General features: G+C 43.1%; 1 protein-coding gene across 2 annotated transcripts; it reads right to left on the bottom strand.

The window, feature by feature from the left end:
* Window positions 1–1,032: 1,032 nt before the first annotated feature.
* cpeb1b (cytoplasmic polyadenylation element binding protein 1b) lies at window positions 1,033–16,825 on the bottom strand. Of its 2 annotated transcripts, none has more exons than XM_080439126.1 (11): window positions 16,537–16,825; window positions 15,949–16,224; window positions 13,310–13,542; window positions 11,558–11,822; window positions 10,152–10,265; window positions 8,490–8,594; window positions 6,114–6,250; window positions 4,209–4,407; window positions 3,695–3,789; window positions 3,505–3,585; window positions 1,033–2,590 (listed from the first exon to the last, which is right to left on the bottom strand). In XM_080439126.1, the coding sequence occupies exons 1-11, from the start codon at window positions 16,562–16,564 to the stop codon at window positions 2,480–2,482; spliced, it is 1,644 nt and encodes a 547-aa protein (XP_080295252.1). In that variant the 5' UTR covers window positions 16,565–16,825; the 3' UTR covers window positions 1,033–2,479. The 2 variants fall into 2 exon arrangements, with proteins under 2 accessions (XP_080295252.1, XP_080295253.1); XM_080439127.1 differs by having other exon boundaries at window positions 8,505–8,594.
* Between the last annotated feature and the right edge of the window lie 2,156 nt (window positions 16,826–18,981).

The following is an 18,981-nucleotide window of genomic DNA, read 5'->3' as shown; positions in this document are numbered from 1 at the left end:
ATCTTATGAAACATTGTTGCACACTGCCACCTACTGGTCAAATGTATGACAGTTAGAACAACTATTTATTATAAGAGGTCATACATTTGCCAAGGGAATTGTATGCCTTCATCTATTTCTACAGTACTTAAGCCTCAAGTTTAAAAAGAAAAATCCTTTAAAATGTAGTTTTGCTCATTAGTTCAAAATTATTTTCGTATCTAAAATTCCCCCATCCGCAAGTTCCATCAGGTATTAACATACACTTTTTATCTATTGAATGGAAAATTCTCAATTTGCCCTCTATTCCATCCTCAGGTCAGGAGTTTAGATTATTTTAATGTTCTACACCCCAAATCTAGTACTTGACAGCCTTTCTAGCTCATAGTAAAAGTGCATTGAGGTTCTAGCTAACGGGTTCGGTTCTAAAATAGTAGAAACACTGGGAAGCCCAAAAAGAGTACACAAGCATAAAGCAACTGTTGGACAAGTAGATGAAAAATACCATATCACAGGACTGTGATAAACTCCCACTAATATTGGAATCCAGTCCTTTGAACCAATTCACAGTAGAAAACTGTTGTTCAAATTAAAAACTGTTTAAAATGAAGAATCTGCAGCTTTGCGCCGACAAACCAGTGCCAAATAGCAGATCTACAAGCTCACAACGCGTGAGCTTGTGGATCAGCTATTTTCAGAGCGCAACACCCAAGCGCAACCAAACATAGGTCTTTTAGTTCTACCGGATCTCCTCTCCACTAGTCCCACACTAACATTTTAGTCTATTTTTTTGCTAACAAAATTGTCAATATATTTAGTCTTAGTTTTAGTCATTGTAGCTTAGTTTATTTAGTTTTTATTTAGTTTGTCAGTGAAAAAAGGTAGTTGACGGACATTTTTCGTCATTGTTTTAGTCGAAGAAATGAACACTGGTGGCCAGCACCATCGACCAACTGGCTGCGTGCAACCTTCACTTTTGAACAAATGAAATAACCATAATAAACCAATTCCAACCAATTCCATTAAAAAAATAAGACTTCAGATGCAGTCAAGTAATGCTTCAACACCTTTATTGTGCCCAATCTGAACATCCTCCACATCTGTTAAGTAGCAGCAAACTTGGCAGACCACAATGAGGTAGACTTTCAACTCTAAAAAGCAGCTGGGCTAAAGACAGAGAGCTCAGTATGACAATGATGAAGGTAAAGGAAAAGTAAAAAGAAAAGAGAAAAACAAAAAACAAAATCAGACGGCTTTGTCTTTGGCACAGCTCAATATGCATTTCTGGTCAACTGGAACATGAAGTCAATGCTATAAGAAAGCAGGGGTTGGTACAGTAGGTCTACTCAAAGCAGAGTGGAAGTTCTCTTACAGTCAACAGGAGACAAGCAGCTGTTGAATACCTGCCCCGTTCTGCTGATGTACAAAAAAATTAAAAACTACTGCCACCCCTCCTGAAGTGCAAATTAAAAAGTGCAACAATAAAACTATACAATCGTAAATGTCAATATTCTAGTCTCAGTAAGATCCATCAAATTTGATCGTAAAATGATGGGCGACCCAGTTGATGCAGAGTCCAGTGATCATGTTTTGCATTGAATTTACATGAGAACTGGACAAGCAAAGGCAGGCTAAAGTAGTACTTTAAACATTTTTGTGCCCGTTCAGTTATAACTCGGGGGAAAGGTTAAACGGAAATAAACAAAAAACAACCCCAAGGAATGTGTTTCAGGGGGCGGTGGAGAGGAAAAATAAGGGAGGGGAGAAAATTAAAAAGCCGCCGGATAGAATTTTGGTCAAAAAGTTTCCATGTCATGACTTAAAACTGTTTGTGTACAAATTAGTAAAAAACCGCGTAAAAATGTTTGAAATGCGACTGGTTAAATGAAGCCCATCTCTCATCTTCCAAAGTAAGAAACACCAGCTGGCTTGCACAGGAAAAAACAATTGCCAACTTGGGACTGGGAAAAAGAAAAAAGTAAATTTAAAGGCACTGTATGGCATTTGCCAATGACCGGCTATGAGACTCGCGTGATCGCTCTTCACAATGCAACACATGTAAAACAAAAAATCAAAAAAGGAAACAAAAAAACTGAAAAAAGGCATTTTCATTCACTTCCGAACCCTGAAGCTGACACCCATCTTTCTGTCTGGCCACAGGTCTGGGAGACTGCATAAGAAAAGTGTGTGTGGGGGAGGGGGGGGTGGGGGGGGTTGGGGCCCTTGTCTATCCCAAACAAGGTCACTGTGCATAGTGCCATAGTGAACAAGTAAACAGCAAAAATGTAGCAAGTGCAATCGTGAACATCAAATCTTCTACAGTGTTTTTTTTCCCCAGTGCCTGGTGAAGAGTGCCTCAGTGCCCCTCACAAGGCTTTGTGAAGGACAGCTTGGCACTCGTGCTCTGCTTGGCGGGTAGCGTTCATACCCCCATCCGTCGTCGATCCATCCAGCGGTGTGTGTGGCGCTCCCAACTGAACACTCCTTCTTGTGAAGGCTTCTAGTTGGAGTCCCTGTTCTTCTGGTTGCGCATCAGGGGCCGATGGTTGCTCAGGATGTCCATGGAGTGCTGCCAGTGCCAGCAGGAGCGGCAGTAGTACTTGAAACAGGCCTGTGCACCCGGGACAAGGACAGATGCATTATGGGTACAGTCTAGGTGCGCTATCCTTACAACCATTAGATATAGAAACCTAGATTACTCATTGGCCGCTGCAGTTCGTTGGAGCGACCTGTATCGCGGCCGCCATATTTGAGGAGGCACGCTTCCTGACTACTGGGCCAATCACAGCAAGTCTTTTTCGGGACTTGTCAGAATCTAGTTGTATGAAATTATCCTGTTGCATTTTTATACAACTAGATTCTGACAAGTCCGGGAAGAGATGCGCTGTGATTCGCCAGTAGCGTGCTTCCTCTAATATGGCGGCCGTGATACAGACGCCCCAGAGTGGGAGGAAGCCTATGTCTAAGCTTACAACCCACTATAGTACAAATATGAGCAAATTATTGGGTTTTGGCTCCTCAACAAGGAAAATAGCAATAAAATAGGGGGGGGAATGTAGTAACTGCACCAGGTAAGGTGCTTTCTTTTAGGTTTGCATGGGTCCCACACACACACACACGTGTTGGGTGCCTGTGTCTGGAATGTGTTAAAATGATATAAAAATGTTACGAGTCTAAATTAAATGTACATGTGAGCATCAGTAAAAAGCCAAGGAACAGAACAAAAAGCTTAGTTCAGTGTGCAAATAAAAATAAAGCCCAACATTTGTGTACACATGAGCTGCATGAACAAGTCACTGGAACCTCGTGTGCTTTTGAAGTCCTCCATTATAGAAACAGATGCACTTAATACATATTTTATGTTTTTCAGAACACTTTTTTTAGAATCAGCCTCAGGTCTAGATGGGTTAAATATTGCCAAATGAAGTAATGAAACCAGTATCAAAATGCAGAGCTTCTAGGAGATGAGCTTGATGGACCAGATTAGACAAATCCAGTGAAACCAAGGTCTATCTATGGACTCACCTGGTCTCTGCAGAAGAACGGCCCAGCCTGGCGACTGCAAACTTGGCACATGGAATCTTCCAGGTAGGGGTCAATCTGGACCTGAGGAGGGAGGAACCATACTGCTCAGTTCTCAGTCCAAAAAAAAAAAGAACCACAGGGCTAAGCCCAAGCATAAAGCCCGATTAGAGTGAACAGTAAAACCCTTTACCTTCTTTGTAAACTTGGGGGTTTTGATCTCCACAAACGCGGCACAAACAGCCTTCAGGTAACTGCGCTGATTGTTGAAGGTGACGCGCCCAGAGCCTGCAGATAGATACAGATGAGGAAGGTCGAAGGTGAGGGAATCATCCAAGCGCCTTACATTATAAACTGCAACTCGGTTAATGCAAAAGGTTCAAATGTAATTTAGATGGCGTGCAATTTAGGCAGGTTCATTAGTTGACCTGGCATCCTATAGTTAGTATAGTTTCAATGTACATATTTATTTATTTTTTGATTTTAATGTAATGTTTAGACTGATTCCAGTCATAATTGTTAAAGTCCAGCTACAAGTTAGTAAAATAATGTAAATATAAATAGTGCAGTAAGAGTATAAAACAGTCGTGCAACATCAACTGAAGCGATCAAAATATGACCGTAAATGCAAAATCATGAATGACGTGCTATCGGAATGGCATACACACCGATACCGGTATCGGAACAAATTCTACTAAATATCTCACCTATGGGGTATTTATGCTTGTCCGTGTCGATGCCAGCGTACATCACCCCTCCGAAGAGGTCGTTCATGATGCTGGCGAGGGCCTCTGCATTCAGCATGCCATGCAAGGCGCCCACAAACACGGTCTTGCTGGGGTCCAGGCGCTGGGACGGGCAGCGCACGTAGTTACTGTCAGAGATCACCCAGGGAATGACCTGCACCTGCAACACGGGAGCAGAGGAGGAGGGGGATTAGCAGAGAAATTAAAACGCAGTGATTCTTAAACTTTTTCATGTCAGGAAACCCCAAAATGATGCATTTGGCCGTGGTGTAGATGGGGTGAAATAGAGGGGGCCTAGTATAGACCCCAGGGGGACTAAGTATATAGGGTTCAAGTGGTGGAAAACATGGCAGGAATCAACTAATTAAGAGACGATTTGTACCGAGCCAATACAGAAATGAATCGATATATCGGTTCAACTTTTTTAAACACTGAAACTGTTGGTGCTCGTCTTTTTTCCTCCGTTTGTTTAGAAAACATTGAAACTCTGTTTATATATATTTTTTCCCCTCCATTTGTGACTTTTATAGCACAACCCGAGGAGAAGATGGCATGCAGTTCATACTCCTGACTGTGGAGGGCAGCAGCACGTCTTGCAGAATCTAGAAGCCTTTAGTTTTAAAAGCTGGATAGTCACAGATCAGTTCAAAGCAAACCTCCAAGCTCACAACGCATCACATGACGTGTTGCGAGCTTGTCATCAGCTATTTTCGACATGTGACACCGTCGTTCAAACCAAGTATGAATCAGACTTAACTCGAGTGTACAAATGGAACCCATTTAGTTCCAACACTCAAGAGTAAAATTTAAACTGGAGGCATTTTATTTTAGGGCCCGAGAGATAAAAAATATTGAATCAAAACGGGAGTCTGTGGCTTATTGCATATCAAGACTGGGGGTTCCTTGAAATTAACCCATTAAAACCGGGAACGCATCTGTGTAACCATTTTAACCATTATTGTATACTTTGGCTATTCAAAAATATCAGATATACAACTTTGGCTATTCAAAAATAGCAGATATACAAGCAGAGTGTCGCGCTATGAGCTTGCAATTTATTTTGAATCCTGAACATTTGTGTAAATCTAGGGGTCCCTGGAACATATTTTGAGATGGGGTCCCCGGCCAAATACATATTTTGGGGGCCCTTGTTCTTTGAGAACCACTGATTATAGCAACTTAAGTTTTCAAAAAAACTGTTCGATTTAGAAGCAAAAGATTTGAGTTACTGTACAAATGTTAGCTTTAAAAAAATATTTAAAAAAAAAGCAGATTTACAAGCTAATAGCGCGCGGCACTCTGTGCCACGCTATGAGCTTGTAGATCTTAATTTCTTTTGAAAAATCATGAAAATGTGAGCAAATATTTGAATATACATTTTAATATAAAGGTTAAAATCCAAAATGCCAGATGCTTTCCCAGTCTTAACCCATTAAGACCCGGAACGCATCTGTCACTTTTTGATTTGAGCTAAAAAGTATGATTTTACACTTTGGCTATTCAAAAATAGCAGATATACAAGCTCATAGCGCGGCACCGCGCTATGAGCTTGTAGATCTGCTATTTTTGAAAAATCAAGAAAATGTGCGCAAATCTTTGAATATATATATTCTTTTAAAGCAAACAACTCAAATCTTTGCTTCTAGGGGTCCCTGGAACAAAATATTTTGAGATGGGGGTCCGGCCAAATTTGTATCATTTTGGGGGTCCTCGACATGAAACATTTTGAAAACCACTGATAAAGAAACGTATGTTTTTCAGAAAAACGTTTAGGAATTTAGAAGACATTTTGCAGAATCGGAACCCCAGGCCTCAATGGGTTAAAGGTTGATTGACATGAACATAGTGTGGTTGCAGCACACTCACGTCCTTGCATCGCATCCTGCGGCTGGACATCTTGAAGTAGTACTCTCCACTGTCCTCCGGGTGCAGCAGGTCCTGGGTGCAGGCCTGCAGCAGGCCACGCACAGACTTCTCGTTCTCAAACACCAGGTAAACGTAGCCTGCAAACACACAAAACAGGAATGCTTTCAAGTGTTTCAAAAGAATTATGACAACGACTCATGACTACAGGACCAACTAGAAGTATAATGTAGGCTAGCCTGGGATCCAGACTGCTTCGCTACGTTCGCCGATTTTGTTTCTCACTCGCTATACAGCAGTGGCGTTCCCAGAAATTACATTTAGGGCAGGCGAGATTTTTTTCTCTAATCGGGGTACTCGGGGGGAAAATGTCAGGGGGAAATCTCGGGGGAAACAAGTTAACACTACACCGACTACAAAACTGAAAAACGTTAATAAAAACAATATGCAAGTATAATCAATAGGGGTGTGCCAATATATCGTCCCACGATATATCGCGATACGTTTTCGTGATGATATGTATCGTTTTGGGGAAAAAAAATATCGTTTAGATTTTTTTTTTTTTACAATAATAATCAGGCATGCAAACAGCCCGAGGTGAAAACATGTTTTTTTTCGGGTCAGGTGTCACACTATTGCCCTATTTGGATTCAAAACGTTTGCATGTCTGAATAATGCAAAAACAGAATTATTTGTTTGCATTTGTTTTTAAATATATTATTTGCTTTATATATATTTTCATAATAAAAAAGTGCGTATCGTATCGTATCGAAGTTGTGAGCCCAATATCGTATCGTATCGTTTGGTGAAATTAGTGGCACACCCCTAAAAATCAATCAATCAATTATTCAGTGGTCTCTTCATGTTGTACTTTAATGGCTCAAGCTGCTCTCAGACTCAGAGCCCCTTTTATGCCAGGTGAGTAAGGTGATGGCCCAGACCCCCACACCTGGCACCCCATGAAGATAAAGGCACACATTTGCATCACTATAGGCGACGTCGCTCTGCTGAATGGATACGGTAGTGATTGGCTGCCTGCCCGCGTGAATGGACGAGGAGGTCCGACGGCCACTATTCTCTTTGGATTTTTTTCACTGCCTGTTTTTCAGTCTTTTACTTTATTTTCTAGGGGAGGCTAGATTTTTGTTCGCAGGTGGCCGCCTGCCCTGCCTCTATGGTGGGTACGCCACTGCTATACAGTCTGGAAAGCCTCCCATCTCCGTGCACAAACGAGTGAAAACGACTTGTGGCTTCCGATTGGTCTGTGGGGGTGGGGGGGGGGGGCGGGACCAGTGATGTAAAACTCGAGTCACTTCCTGACTTGCCTAAGTCATTAAAATACGACTCAAAATGGGAGGCTGGCCAGACTGTTAACCGAAGTGAGAAAAAAAAAAGAAATCAGCCGAACGTAGTGAATCAGGCTGGATCCCCTGTAGGGCCAGTGTTTCTCAAATTGGGTTCTAAAACACAAAATATGAAGGTCTGATATCGTTATGAATGATTTATTCTATGGTCCATGAAATCTGGAAATTATACGCTTTTGAAAAATGTTATATGCCACACATTTTCAAAACAATTACGGTATACGTCAGCCACCCACCAATAAAAGAGAAGTTGCCAGCTACCGTAGCTTCGCTGCATCATTTTATTTTTACCTGACAAATATTAACCCATTAAGACCTGAGGCGATTCTTAACTCTTGGCTGCCAAGAACGAGTTATCACGAGTATTTTTCTGAATGCCCTGGCTGCCATCACGAGTTTGAAAAAAATGTTCAGAAGCCAATATATCATGATACGAAGATTTGCTGCTCCATTCACTTCTTGTTTAACTTATTACTGAAAAAGGCTGCATCTCGGCTCCTGAGCACTTTTTTTTTACAAACAAAATAATATCGCTGGCAGTGGGCAAACGCGGCCAGAAATAAGTCTGGCAGTGAGAGAGTTAAAAAAAAAACGAAATCCTAAGTTTTTTTTAAAAGAAAATCTAAAAGAAAAAAAAAATGTCTTTTTCAAAAATAGCAGATCTACAAGCTGCCGCGCTATGAGCTTGTATATCTGCTATTTTTGAATAGCCAAAGAAATCTAAAGTGACACAGATGCGTTCCAGGTCTGAATGGGTTCTTAAAGCCAAAGAAAAGAAAACTAATTGGTTGGAACGTACAACTGAAAAAGGACAAGGGAGAACCAAAAAAAAAAGTGTTGTGCTGGTGATGAGTTTAAATATTGTAGCAGCAGTGAATGAATGGGTGTGGTTGGTGCAGAGTTTGACCTTTCCCCTTCAGATCACCAGCATCATACCGTGCGCTCACCTAAGTGCAACCTTGGAGAGCCAGAAGTAGTAATGTATAAAATGCATAGCCTACCAGCCTGTCGTTACCTTTGGGCATATTACCTTTGGGAGGGCACCGGGGGTGTTTGCCATCCTTACCCGGCCACTCCACACTCAGAGGGCCATAACCGCTGAACGTGTTGATCAGACCAGCTTTAAAAAAAAAGCAAACACAATTTTAATTAAACATTTCACCACTTCGATTAAACCGATATGTCGTTGCTGTCGGGGCAGAAACCTTTTGTCCATATTTAAAAACATTTCAGATCATACTACAGCGTCACACGAAAGCATCAAGTTTCGAGCTTGTAGATCTGATACTTTTGCCATCGTTTTAATTTTGAATCCTGAAAAGTAACAGTTTTGCACATATGAGGTTTCCACCTGACAGACGATATAAAACGTAGCCAAATAAAACTATGTCGTTTCAGCACATGCGTTGCCTTTCACAGAAAAAAACAAAGCAGGCAATGATTAAAATAAAGCCTAAAATTTCATTTTACTTTATTGTCCCCTCGATTCAATGTGTCCTCTGCATTTAACCCATCCTAAGGAGCAGTGTCCTCTGCATTTAACCAATCCTAAGGATCAGAGAGCAGCCAACGACTCCAGTTGTAAATTGTGTCTAAATACCTCCAAAAAGTTAGTGACACCCAGTCACGAAACTAGAGGGAGCGTAAACAACAATCTGGTACCACCCACCCATAAAACAAACATGGCCAAATTCTCCTTCTACAGCACGGCCACCAAGGTATGTAATAGTCTAACCCCATTCCTCAAAAAATGCAGTTCGCTGGGCCCATTTAAAACAGCCCTAAAAACCTCATCTTTCTGGAGGCCATAAGAGGAGGTAGTACCAGTTTCCCGGTAGACAGACAACCCCCCCTCCCCTTTTTTTGGGCGGTGAAACCACCCCTATATGTGAGGTTTGGATATTTGCACACCAAATCCCGCGCTGTGATTGGCCACCAGTGTACCCCCCTAACCCTGCACCGTGATTGGCCAATCACAGTCTATTCAGGACTGTGATTGGCTAGGGAAACATGACGTGCATAGCCCTATAAACAGGACTATGCACTTAAAAAAACGCATGTGATTCACATGTTTGTGAATCACACATTGTGGGTGGAAAGCAAGACACCGCCCACTTCACACTGGGTGTGATTTTTTTAAAATATATTTGTCATGATTTTTTTTGTACATAGTGGTATTTTTTCTCTGTATTTTTGTGTTGATATTTGAACTGTTTGGTTGCTATACATGTCTATGAAATGTATTCAAGGACCCCAACGGAAACAAGTCCGCAAGGACTTTTTTTGGTCGGACATTTTAGACTTTTTTGGTCGGACCTTTTAGACAAGTATTATAAATGTAACTGTTGTTTCACATTCTTTTGCCTAATAAAATTTTCAATCAATCAATAATGCCAGTACCTTGGTCAAGGGCACTGACAGAGTACCTAGCAGGTCTCAGTGACGTGGGAGGAAACCCAACGTAAACGTAAAGAGACCACGCAAACCCGGCCGACGTCCTTGCTCTGAGGAAACGGTGCTAACCACCGAGTCGCCGCGCCGATAAAAGATAAACGGACACAGGGAATAAAATTGGTATTCAAGGCAATTCATTTTAAAGCCAATTTATTTACGAATTCCAACAATATTTTTCAACCTCTAGTGAGAATACGGCCGGTGTAAAACACGGTGCCAGTACCTTCAGTGATGTCCCAGGGAACGCCTCCAAGGAACACTTTACAGGAGTACAGAGGATTCTTGTCGTTTCTGGGAGGCAGCTGGCCGCTCCAGGTGAACGTGGCCTCGTTCACAGCTGAAAAAATAAGCCAAAACAAACTGATATGACTACTTCCCGGCCTTAAGCCCATGAACCACCTACTTTCCAACACACTTGCAAGTTAGAGCCCTGGGGGACCCCATGGTTTAAGTGGCTAAGCAATTTCACTTTGGGATCAGTTGTGATAAGCATTTAAAAAGGAGTAGGTCACCCAAAAAGAGTTCATGGAGATTTTTTGTCGCATTCCTAAGCCAATAATTTGACGACCGACGGAATCTCTGCCGGTCATCAAATTATTGGCTTAGGAATGCAACAAAAACAAAAAAAAGTCGCCATGATTTCAAGGCTTCATGGGGTGTGCAATTGATAGAAATTAAGTTGAGATCAATAATAAATAAACTGACAACTCAATTATGAAAAATTAATGAATGAGTGAGTGAATTCCTTAAACGTCTACGTCATACGTGGGCAACTGGCGGCCCGGGGGCCACATGCGGCCCCCACCTTCACTTAACACATTGAATGCCAATCGCGTAGATCTACGCGAACCTATTTAAAGCCGCAGCGTGCCAATCGCGTAGATCTATCCCAGGTGCACTTTCGGAATTTTTTGATCCATTTCCGGTTCCGGTTTGAAGACCGGAAACAGAATTATTTGGGATCCGGTTTTGCCGATCGCGTCGGCCCTCGTTCGAATGACGAAACTTAAACTCAATTCTCTTCCTGTAGTTTTTTCTCCTCGCATATCACTGTTTAACGTGAACCGCTCTAACTACAACCATGGAGCTCCGTTTGACATGTGGTTTTCACTGGTAGATTCAGTGAGAAGTCGCCGATGTAAACAGACAGTGCACAGCTCAATCTTATGGATTTTAACAAGGTCTATGGCGACGTGAAAAAAACAAAAAACAACAACAACACGTTGGCACTGGTGAGTACATTATGAGATTAACGTCTGGCATGGAATGTGTTAATGCGGCCTGCAGGTTAATACCGGAATACTGACATATTATTGATTTCAGCAACTCGCTTTAATTACTTCAGTCTATGTTAGTAGCTTAATGACTAGTATAACAATTCTATTGTCTGTTTTATGTCCAATGTATTTGTATTCAAGTTAAAAAATAGCAAAAATAAATTCAGGATTCCAATTCAAAAATAGCAGATCTACAAGCTCAAAACACGTCGCGCTGCGACGCGTTTTCAGCTTGTAGATCGGCTATTTTTGCTACTTTTGTGTGAATTAGTGGTAAATGGTACGGCATTAATTTACGAAAAAAGTTAAAATACGGAGATAAGATGGTCTACGTCTTCCATGTTTGATTCACCTGCAGCCTGTCTGTGCAGGCGAGCCTCCCTCTCGATGCTGAAGGTGTCGTCGTGCTGGTCCAGCAGGTCCAGGGCGGGCCACAGGGAGCCGGTGGGCCAGCGGCGGGACATGGCCATGGAGGCGGGGCTGGCGCTGGGCGGCGGGGTCAGGGGGGAGCTGCAGTCCTGGGGCTCCAGGACACGAGAGCCCAGGCGCAGCAGCGGGTCCTTCTGCTGCATGCTGGACATCAGATAAGGCAGGGGAGGGGAGATCCTCAAGGTCGACTGAGGGGGGGGGGGGGGGGAACGAGACATAAAATCGTACCACGTTAAACTGGGGAGCATGAAAACCAGTGTTGCCAGATTCTGTGAGAGAAACAAGCAACCAGGTCTAGGAAAACCATCCCAAAAGCAGCGACTATGGGCCACATGAGCACTTTAACATATACATCAGCTATTTGAAAATAGCAGATCTACAAGCTCACAACGCGTCGCATCTTGTAGATCGGCTATTTTCAAATAAAATATTGCGGGGAAACTATAATAAGCAGATCTGGCAACCCTGATGGAAACTCCTTTGTGTGAAATGCATGTACATTTTAATGGCAAATCTGTCGTCATTACTAGAGCCAGACCGTCATTAGGACAGGTGTTGAAAACTAGCACTCGTGCTACACTTTAAGCAATTCATCTGGTTCGTCCATGTCAAATACATAATAAAACTAGAGCCAGACAAATGGGTTAGAGCATACATGGGCAACTGGTGGCCCAGGGGCCACATGCGGCCCCCACCGTCACTTAATGCTTCCCACAGGTTAATATCGGATTACTGATATATTATTGATTTCAGCTGTTACAATTCCAAACATGCAAACTATTTTAGTAGCTTAATGGCTAGTATTAAAATTCTATTGTCTTTTCTATGTCCAATGTATTTGTATTTAAGTTCATAAAGTTAACATAAGTGTAACTAAATGCATTTGAAAGTGCGGCGCGTTTTGAACTTGTAGATCGGCTACATTTGCTACTTTTGTGTGACAAAGAATGGCGAAAAGAGTAAAAATACGTAGAGACAGTATTATGCAATGTGGCCCTCTGGAGTGAGTGTGGAAATATAGTGGCCCTCTCCATCATCAAAGCTGCCCACCCCTGGGTTAGACCTTTGACGACATCGGTATCTGACATTATGCAGTCAATTTGAACTACTTTCAACCTGCTGTCTTTGTGGTTAAATAAGTGGTTAAAGTAAAGTGGTTAAATAAAATGGTTCACTCTGTGTTTAAACATTTTGGTCTCGTTTCCTTAAAGCGGCACTATGCAACTTTCTTTAATGAATACAATGTTATTTTGTCCAATCTGTATGGTAGAGTATGTTGATACAATATAACGTATACAAGTGGGGTGGTTGTATTTAGTCTCCCTGCTCTTCTATTGAGCCATTTAGATTGTGTCAAAGGTCATGTCTCACCTAGACACAGGATCGGACACGATCTTTGACCCGATGGTCAAGATTAAATTTATCCCCTGAGCAAGCAGGCAGGCGCCATTAGCTCAATGGTAAAAATTCCAGCACTTGCGCAGGAAACCGGGTTCAAATCCGGGGTAGAAGAGGAAAGTTAAAGACAGATTTTTTTTTAAATTGATAAGAAGTTTTATTTTTGACTAAATATTGGTCAAAACATGGCTAATCCGGCACAGGTCGAGCTCTAATTTAAAGTATTTTCTTGGTAATTACTACATGGTGACATCACCTCAGTAATCCAGGCACATACCAGCAGGTCACACAGATGGTCAGAGCCAGAGCTGAAGCCGCTGGTCTCAGAGTCCCCTGGGCTGCTGGAGCGGGAATCCATGAAGGAACGCGAGTCCAGGCGGCTGGTCATGCGAGCCATGCCAGGGAACTTGTCCAGGAAGTCTGCAGGCGTTCCCACAGGCTCGTTGCCCCCTGGGTAGCCCGGAGGTTTGCCCAGGATGTTATGCAGGGGACTGTTCAGCATGCCTAGCACTGGAAGAGGGGTGTGGGACAAACGGTGACACAGCATTTACAGGCTGAAATGGATAAGCGTGACCTTTTTCCTATATGACTCAACAGTTACATAGAAGGACCTACAATTAGGGAATCGATTACGGGCAATACTACCTCTGAAGCACAAGATGGATTCCTCAAAATGAGGGAACTGATTAAACCATTTCTTTGGCTATTCAAACAATAGCGGATCTACAAGCTCATAGTGGTACGAGCTTGTAGATCTGAAAATGTGTGCAAATCTTTGAATATATATAGGCCATGTTTTAAAGCCAACATTTTTAACTCCGATCTGTGCTTCTGGGGGTCCCTGGAAAAAACTTTTTTAGATGGAGTCCGTGACCAAATACTTTCTTGGGGTACTTTTTTCCTTGACATGGAAAGGTTGGAGCACCACTGATGTAGCAACATACTGTTAGGATTTAGAAAACATTTGTCCGCGGAACCCCATCTCAAAATGTTTTGTTCCAGGGACCCCCCAGAAGCAAAGATTTGAGATACAAATGTTCGCTTTAAAAAAATATATATATATATTCAAAGACTTGCACACATTTGAAAAAAATCTACAAGCTAATAGCATGGCACTCGGTTTTTGAATAGCTAAAGAAATCTAAAATGACACTGATGCGTTCCCGGATTGAATGGATTAAACCGGTGACAACATTTGTGTCGGCGTCATATAGCCATTTATGCGCGACGAGTAAGCGACCCGGTCTGATCACTGCAGGACGGCTCAGCTGCCACACTGCAACTGTAAGGCTCTATAAATGCGTATGTGGAAGTGGAATGGGTATGCAAGATCACTGCCAACACACTGCCATCTGAAACACTCCCAAGCATCTACAAACGCAATTTCCACTTTGTTCCAAGTAGAATGGCTCGACTAAACCAATGTCAGTGGGATTGTGTTCTTAACTAACCCTATATACTTCCCCCAGGGCTCTATACTAGGTCAGTTAGCCTTTCCCTCTACACCAAATGTTTGCCAACAATCGCCCATCTACAAGCTCAAAACAACCCGACACGTTGAGAGCTTGTTGAGCTGCCATTTTCCCCAAATGTGTCTGCCCCAGAATAAGGACGCAAGGGTTTAAGTGGTTAGGCATCTGTGGATCTCAAAAGCTTTCATTGAGTTGGGTTTGAAAAGAGATCCACAGTGATGGGACTGGTATTGCTGAACAGTGGCTGGTTTAGGCACTTGCTATTTTTGATCAGAGTGGGTCAGAAGAAGAAGAAAAAACATGGCAAATGATACTGTGGTCTTGTAGCAGAAAACGCAGAATGTGAAGTTATGGAATATTCTGCTTTAGGCAGCAATCAGAGCTTTGGCCCACTTTGCAGGCCCAGTTTAGAATGCTCTCTTAATGAAAACTTTTGTCTGGTTCGTTGGCATGGCCGTGTGCCAGCCTGACCACAGCGCCACAAATGGGTCAGATCAAGAACTGGGGCAGGGTGGTGAAATCACCAAGTCATTGGCATTTCCTTCAAGGCCACCAAAAATAGCCATCTAAAAGAAAATATAAATTCTTGGTTAATCAGAAGTCTGTTAACAGACACACAATCCTAACAAAGTACCACCCACGTTAAACAGCATAGCGTAACGGTGTGTAAGATAAACACTGTATAACTGATAATGCAACACAAAAACTATACCGAAGCCCACATGCTAATGATGCTCGTCTAGGGTATGTCTTGTCATTCTCTGTCGTCGCTTGTATAAAGATGTTAGCTTTTCAATGTAAAAATCAGTCAATTCATGATACCGGTATTCATGACACTGGACATTATACTAGTTTAGCCAAATCAACGCATAGCAACAGGTACACTGACAAGCTTAAACAATAAAATATACGATCCGTACGTTGAACGACGCTTTGACAGCCTACAAGTTTGCTTCCACACGTCAAGTATACAGGTATGATGTGTACAAACAAATACCCCCCCCCCCACCCCCCCAAAAAAAAGACACGATGCCAGCTAAATGTTTTGCGGTCTCACTGAAATGTGTTTACCCTGACTGATTGCCAAAGGTGCAGCAGAGCGAAACTGCCACATCATCCCCTCTACCGATGCTACACAAAAATACCCACACACACCCTGGGGATGAAGGGAACAGCTCACAAACCAACAACTAGAGCTGTACAGTAAAAAATAGCACCAGTCACAACACAGCCCCGTCATCTGAAGAACTATTAGCACGTACCAGACAGACCCCCCCTTTACTACACAAACAATCGTTCCTTTATTTACTTTCAGCTCAGCTCATGCAACCACAGCAAACCAGTCCGAGTCCCATGGTCACATAGCGTGTCCCCGTCCTACAATAGCAGTTATTGTACAATTTCACCCCAAAAGAAAAAAAGAGGATCTTGGAACAGTACTCACTAGAGGCTGAGTTAGCTTGGGCGGCGGTGACTTGGGCTCCACCGGTGTTGTTGGAGTATGTGGACCGTTGGTCTCCGGTGTCCTGGCTGCTCCAGGGGCGTTCCCAGCCGGTCAGGTTGAGAGACTGGAGGCCCAGGCCGAGGTCTGTGACATCCAGAAGGCCCCTGGGCGATGACATCTCCTGGGAGAGCGACATACCACCGCCGCCACCAGCACTGCAGCTGGGAAAGAGCATCCTGCTGCCTACCACGGCAGACAGCTCCGATTCTTTCCGATCTGACGTCCAGCACAGAGGGAAAGGTGGGGGGAAAAAGTACAAATGAAAAATACAAAAAAAAAAAAGAGGATAAAGTGTTAGGACAGCCAGAAATACCAGTCAGTTATACTACACTCTGCATTCATGTTCTAAGAAGAAGAAAAGGGTAGTGAGAGCTGATATTTTCTAGAAACACAGCCTCTGTACAGGAAAAAAAAACACATGTATAAACCAAATCCAAGTGACAGAAACCAATATCCCGTCATGGTAATCAATCATCCCGTCTCTCTCTCTCCACCTCCTCCCCTGGGTTGACGGCAGGGCGAGCTAACCTGCCACTGTTCCTGGTGCCACTGCCATGCATCTCCGTCCGCATCACTGGCCCACCTAGCAGCATGTGACCCAGCTGCTGCTCACGCACTCACACACCCCTGCTAATGACATCAGCTGCACGCACACACACACACTCCCTGTCCCCCGTTTGCTCTCTCTTAACAACTGTGTAATGAAAAATTCCTGTAGATGTTGGCTAGCCGATACATCCCCTCCTCTCTCTCTAGTAGAGCACAACGCAGTTTGAATGGAGTCGACAGATCTCTGCTGCTGCTGTGCTGCTCGCTGTCTAGCCCTCTTTGGAGTGAGCTGGCAAAACAGCACGGTAGGGGAGGGGCAGAGATGAGAGGCAGAGCTAACAGCAGCGTGGGGAGGGAGGGAGGTACATGGAGCAGCTGACTCTGCAGTGAGACGTAGAAAACTACAAAGTTGGTTGGATTGTTTTTGGAACATGGGTCAAAACATCCTGATGTTGAAAAAGGGTTAACCCATTCAATACGGGAACGCATCCCTGTGTCATTTTAATACTTTGGGGGCTATTCAAAAATAGCAGATCTACAAGCTCATAGCGCGGCACCCGAGTGCAGCGCTATGAGCTTGTAGATCTGCCATCTTGAACATTTTGTGCAAATCTTTTAATTCATTTTTTTTAACTCAAATCTTTGCTTCTGGAGGTCCCTGGAACAAAATATTTTACAAATGTTGGCTTTAAATAAATATATATAAAGATTTGCACAAATGTATAATTTTAGCTCAAATCTAAAATGACACAGATGCGTTTCCCGGTCTTAATGAGTTAAACTGAACAATAAGGGGTTCTTTTATAAATCATCGGATTGGGTCATTCAAATTCCCTGTAGTTCTCCACAGCACCACCACTCACAGAATAGCCACGCAGACACAGGGCCCTGGCCTGTGCTACGTCGGTGGCAGCTGCTGACCGATCAGATGTTCGGAGGACTGAGCAAGTTGCACTGCCAGCTCCGCCCATCGCTCTTCAGGCCTGGAAAGCCTCCAAATGCTAGCTACAGCCCTGATTCAGCAACTCCCCACAGGCCAGATAGGGGTGGGGGGGGTGGGGTATTGAGGTGATATACCAGCCATACTAAAAGTTTGGTTGGAGCTGGATTCCACTGCCAGACTGACTCTGCATTGTTTTCCAAATCAAACTAATGGGGTCAAACCAGAGTTATAGGACATGGCAGGGCTACTCTACACAGAGTGTCTGGTGTCGGTCATCTTGGCCAACTTCCCATGTTCATCCAATCTTATAAATAGACCCCACTACTATACTCATTTGATGAGTCATATTAGGGAGGGTGTGTATTGGGGGGAGAGATTAGAGATGACCCGTGTGTCACCATCAACTCAAAGGAAATTATGGTGAACGCCTTACACTTACAAAGGAATGCAAGTGCTGCAATGCAGCATGAATCAGCTGCTGGCACCTGAATCATAAAGTGACAGGGAGGGCTTCTTAATTTTACATCAAAAACAAAGTTTAGAGCACTCTCCTGGTACAAGATTTATACACCCTTGACCCCTTTCTGTTCTGTGGAGCCAAGACATTCTCTCTCTCAAATGGGTCTAGTTCTCTTTAGAGTGTAGACCACTGGTTCTCAAAGGTGGGCCCAGGGGACCCCCATGTGGGTCCTTGGGGGAGTTCCCAGGTGGTCCCCAGCAAAAACGATGTTAAGTTTAAACACTCAAGCCCAATTTATTTCAGGCTATTCGAAAATAGCCCATCTACAAGCAAGCAATGCCATGTTGTGAGCTTGTAGATCTGCCATTATCCCCACAACTGTTGACAAATCTCTAAATGGGGTCCCTGGCACAAAAGCTTTTCAAATGGGGTCCTGAGGGGTCCTTGACCAGTGGTGGAAGTAACTAAGTACATGCGTAATGAGTACTTTTACATTTTAAGTATGTTTTGATGCCAATACTTTTACTCAAGTACATTCTTAATATCAGACTTTTTACTTAAGTAAATGATCGTGGGAGTGATACTTTTAATGAAAATGTTGTACCAATGGAGTAGACCAGTGGTTCTCAACCAGTGGTCTGGGGACCACCAGTGGTCCTTGAGGGGGTTCCAGGGGGTCCCCAGCGAAATTAGTTAACATAACCGTCACAATAATTTGAACCACTTAGCTTTGGCTATTCAAAAATAGCAGATACACAAGTTCATGAGCTTGTAGATCTGCTATTTTTGAAAAATCTTGAAAATGTGTGCAAATCTTTGAATATGTATATTTTTAAAGCAAACATTTTTAACTCAAATCTTTGCTTCTGGGGGTCCCTGGCACAAAACATTTTCAGATGGGGGTCCGTGACCAAATGTAGGCCTATATCAATTTAGGGGTCCTTGGCATAAAAATGTTTGAGAACCACTGGAGTAAACAGTAAAAGTGTTACATGTACCCATTGTGTAGCTCTCTTGACAC

This window comes from Gymnoscopelus braueri (assembly GCF_963280865.1).
Source record: "Gymnoscopelus braueri genome assembly, chromosome: 1".
NCBI lineage: Eukaryota > Metazoa > Chordata > Actinopteri > Myctophiformes > Myctophidae > Gymnoscopelus > Gymnoscopelus braueri.
The sequence above is the reverse complement of the archived record's forward strand: the minus strand, read 5'-3'. Positions and strand labels throughout refer to the sequence as shown.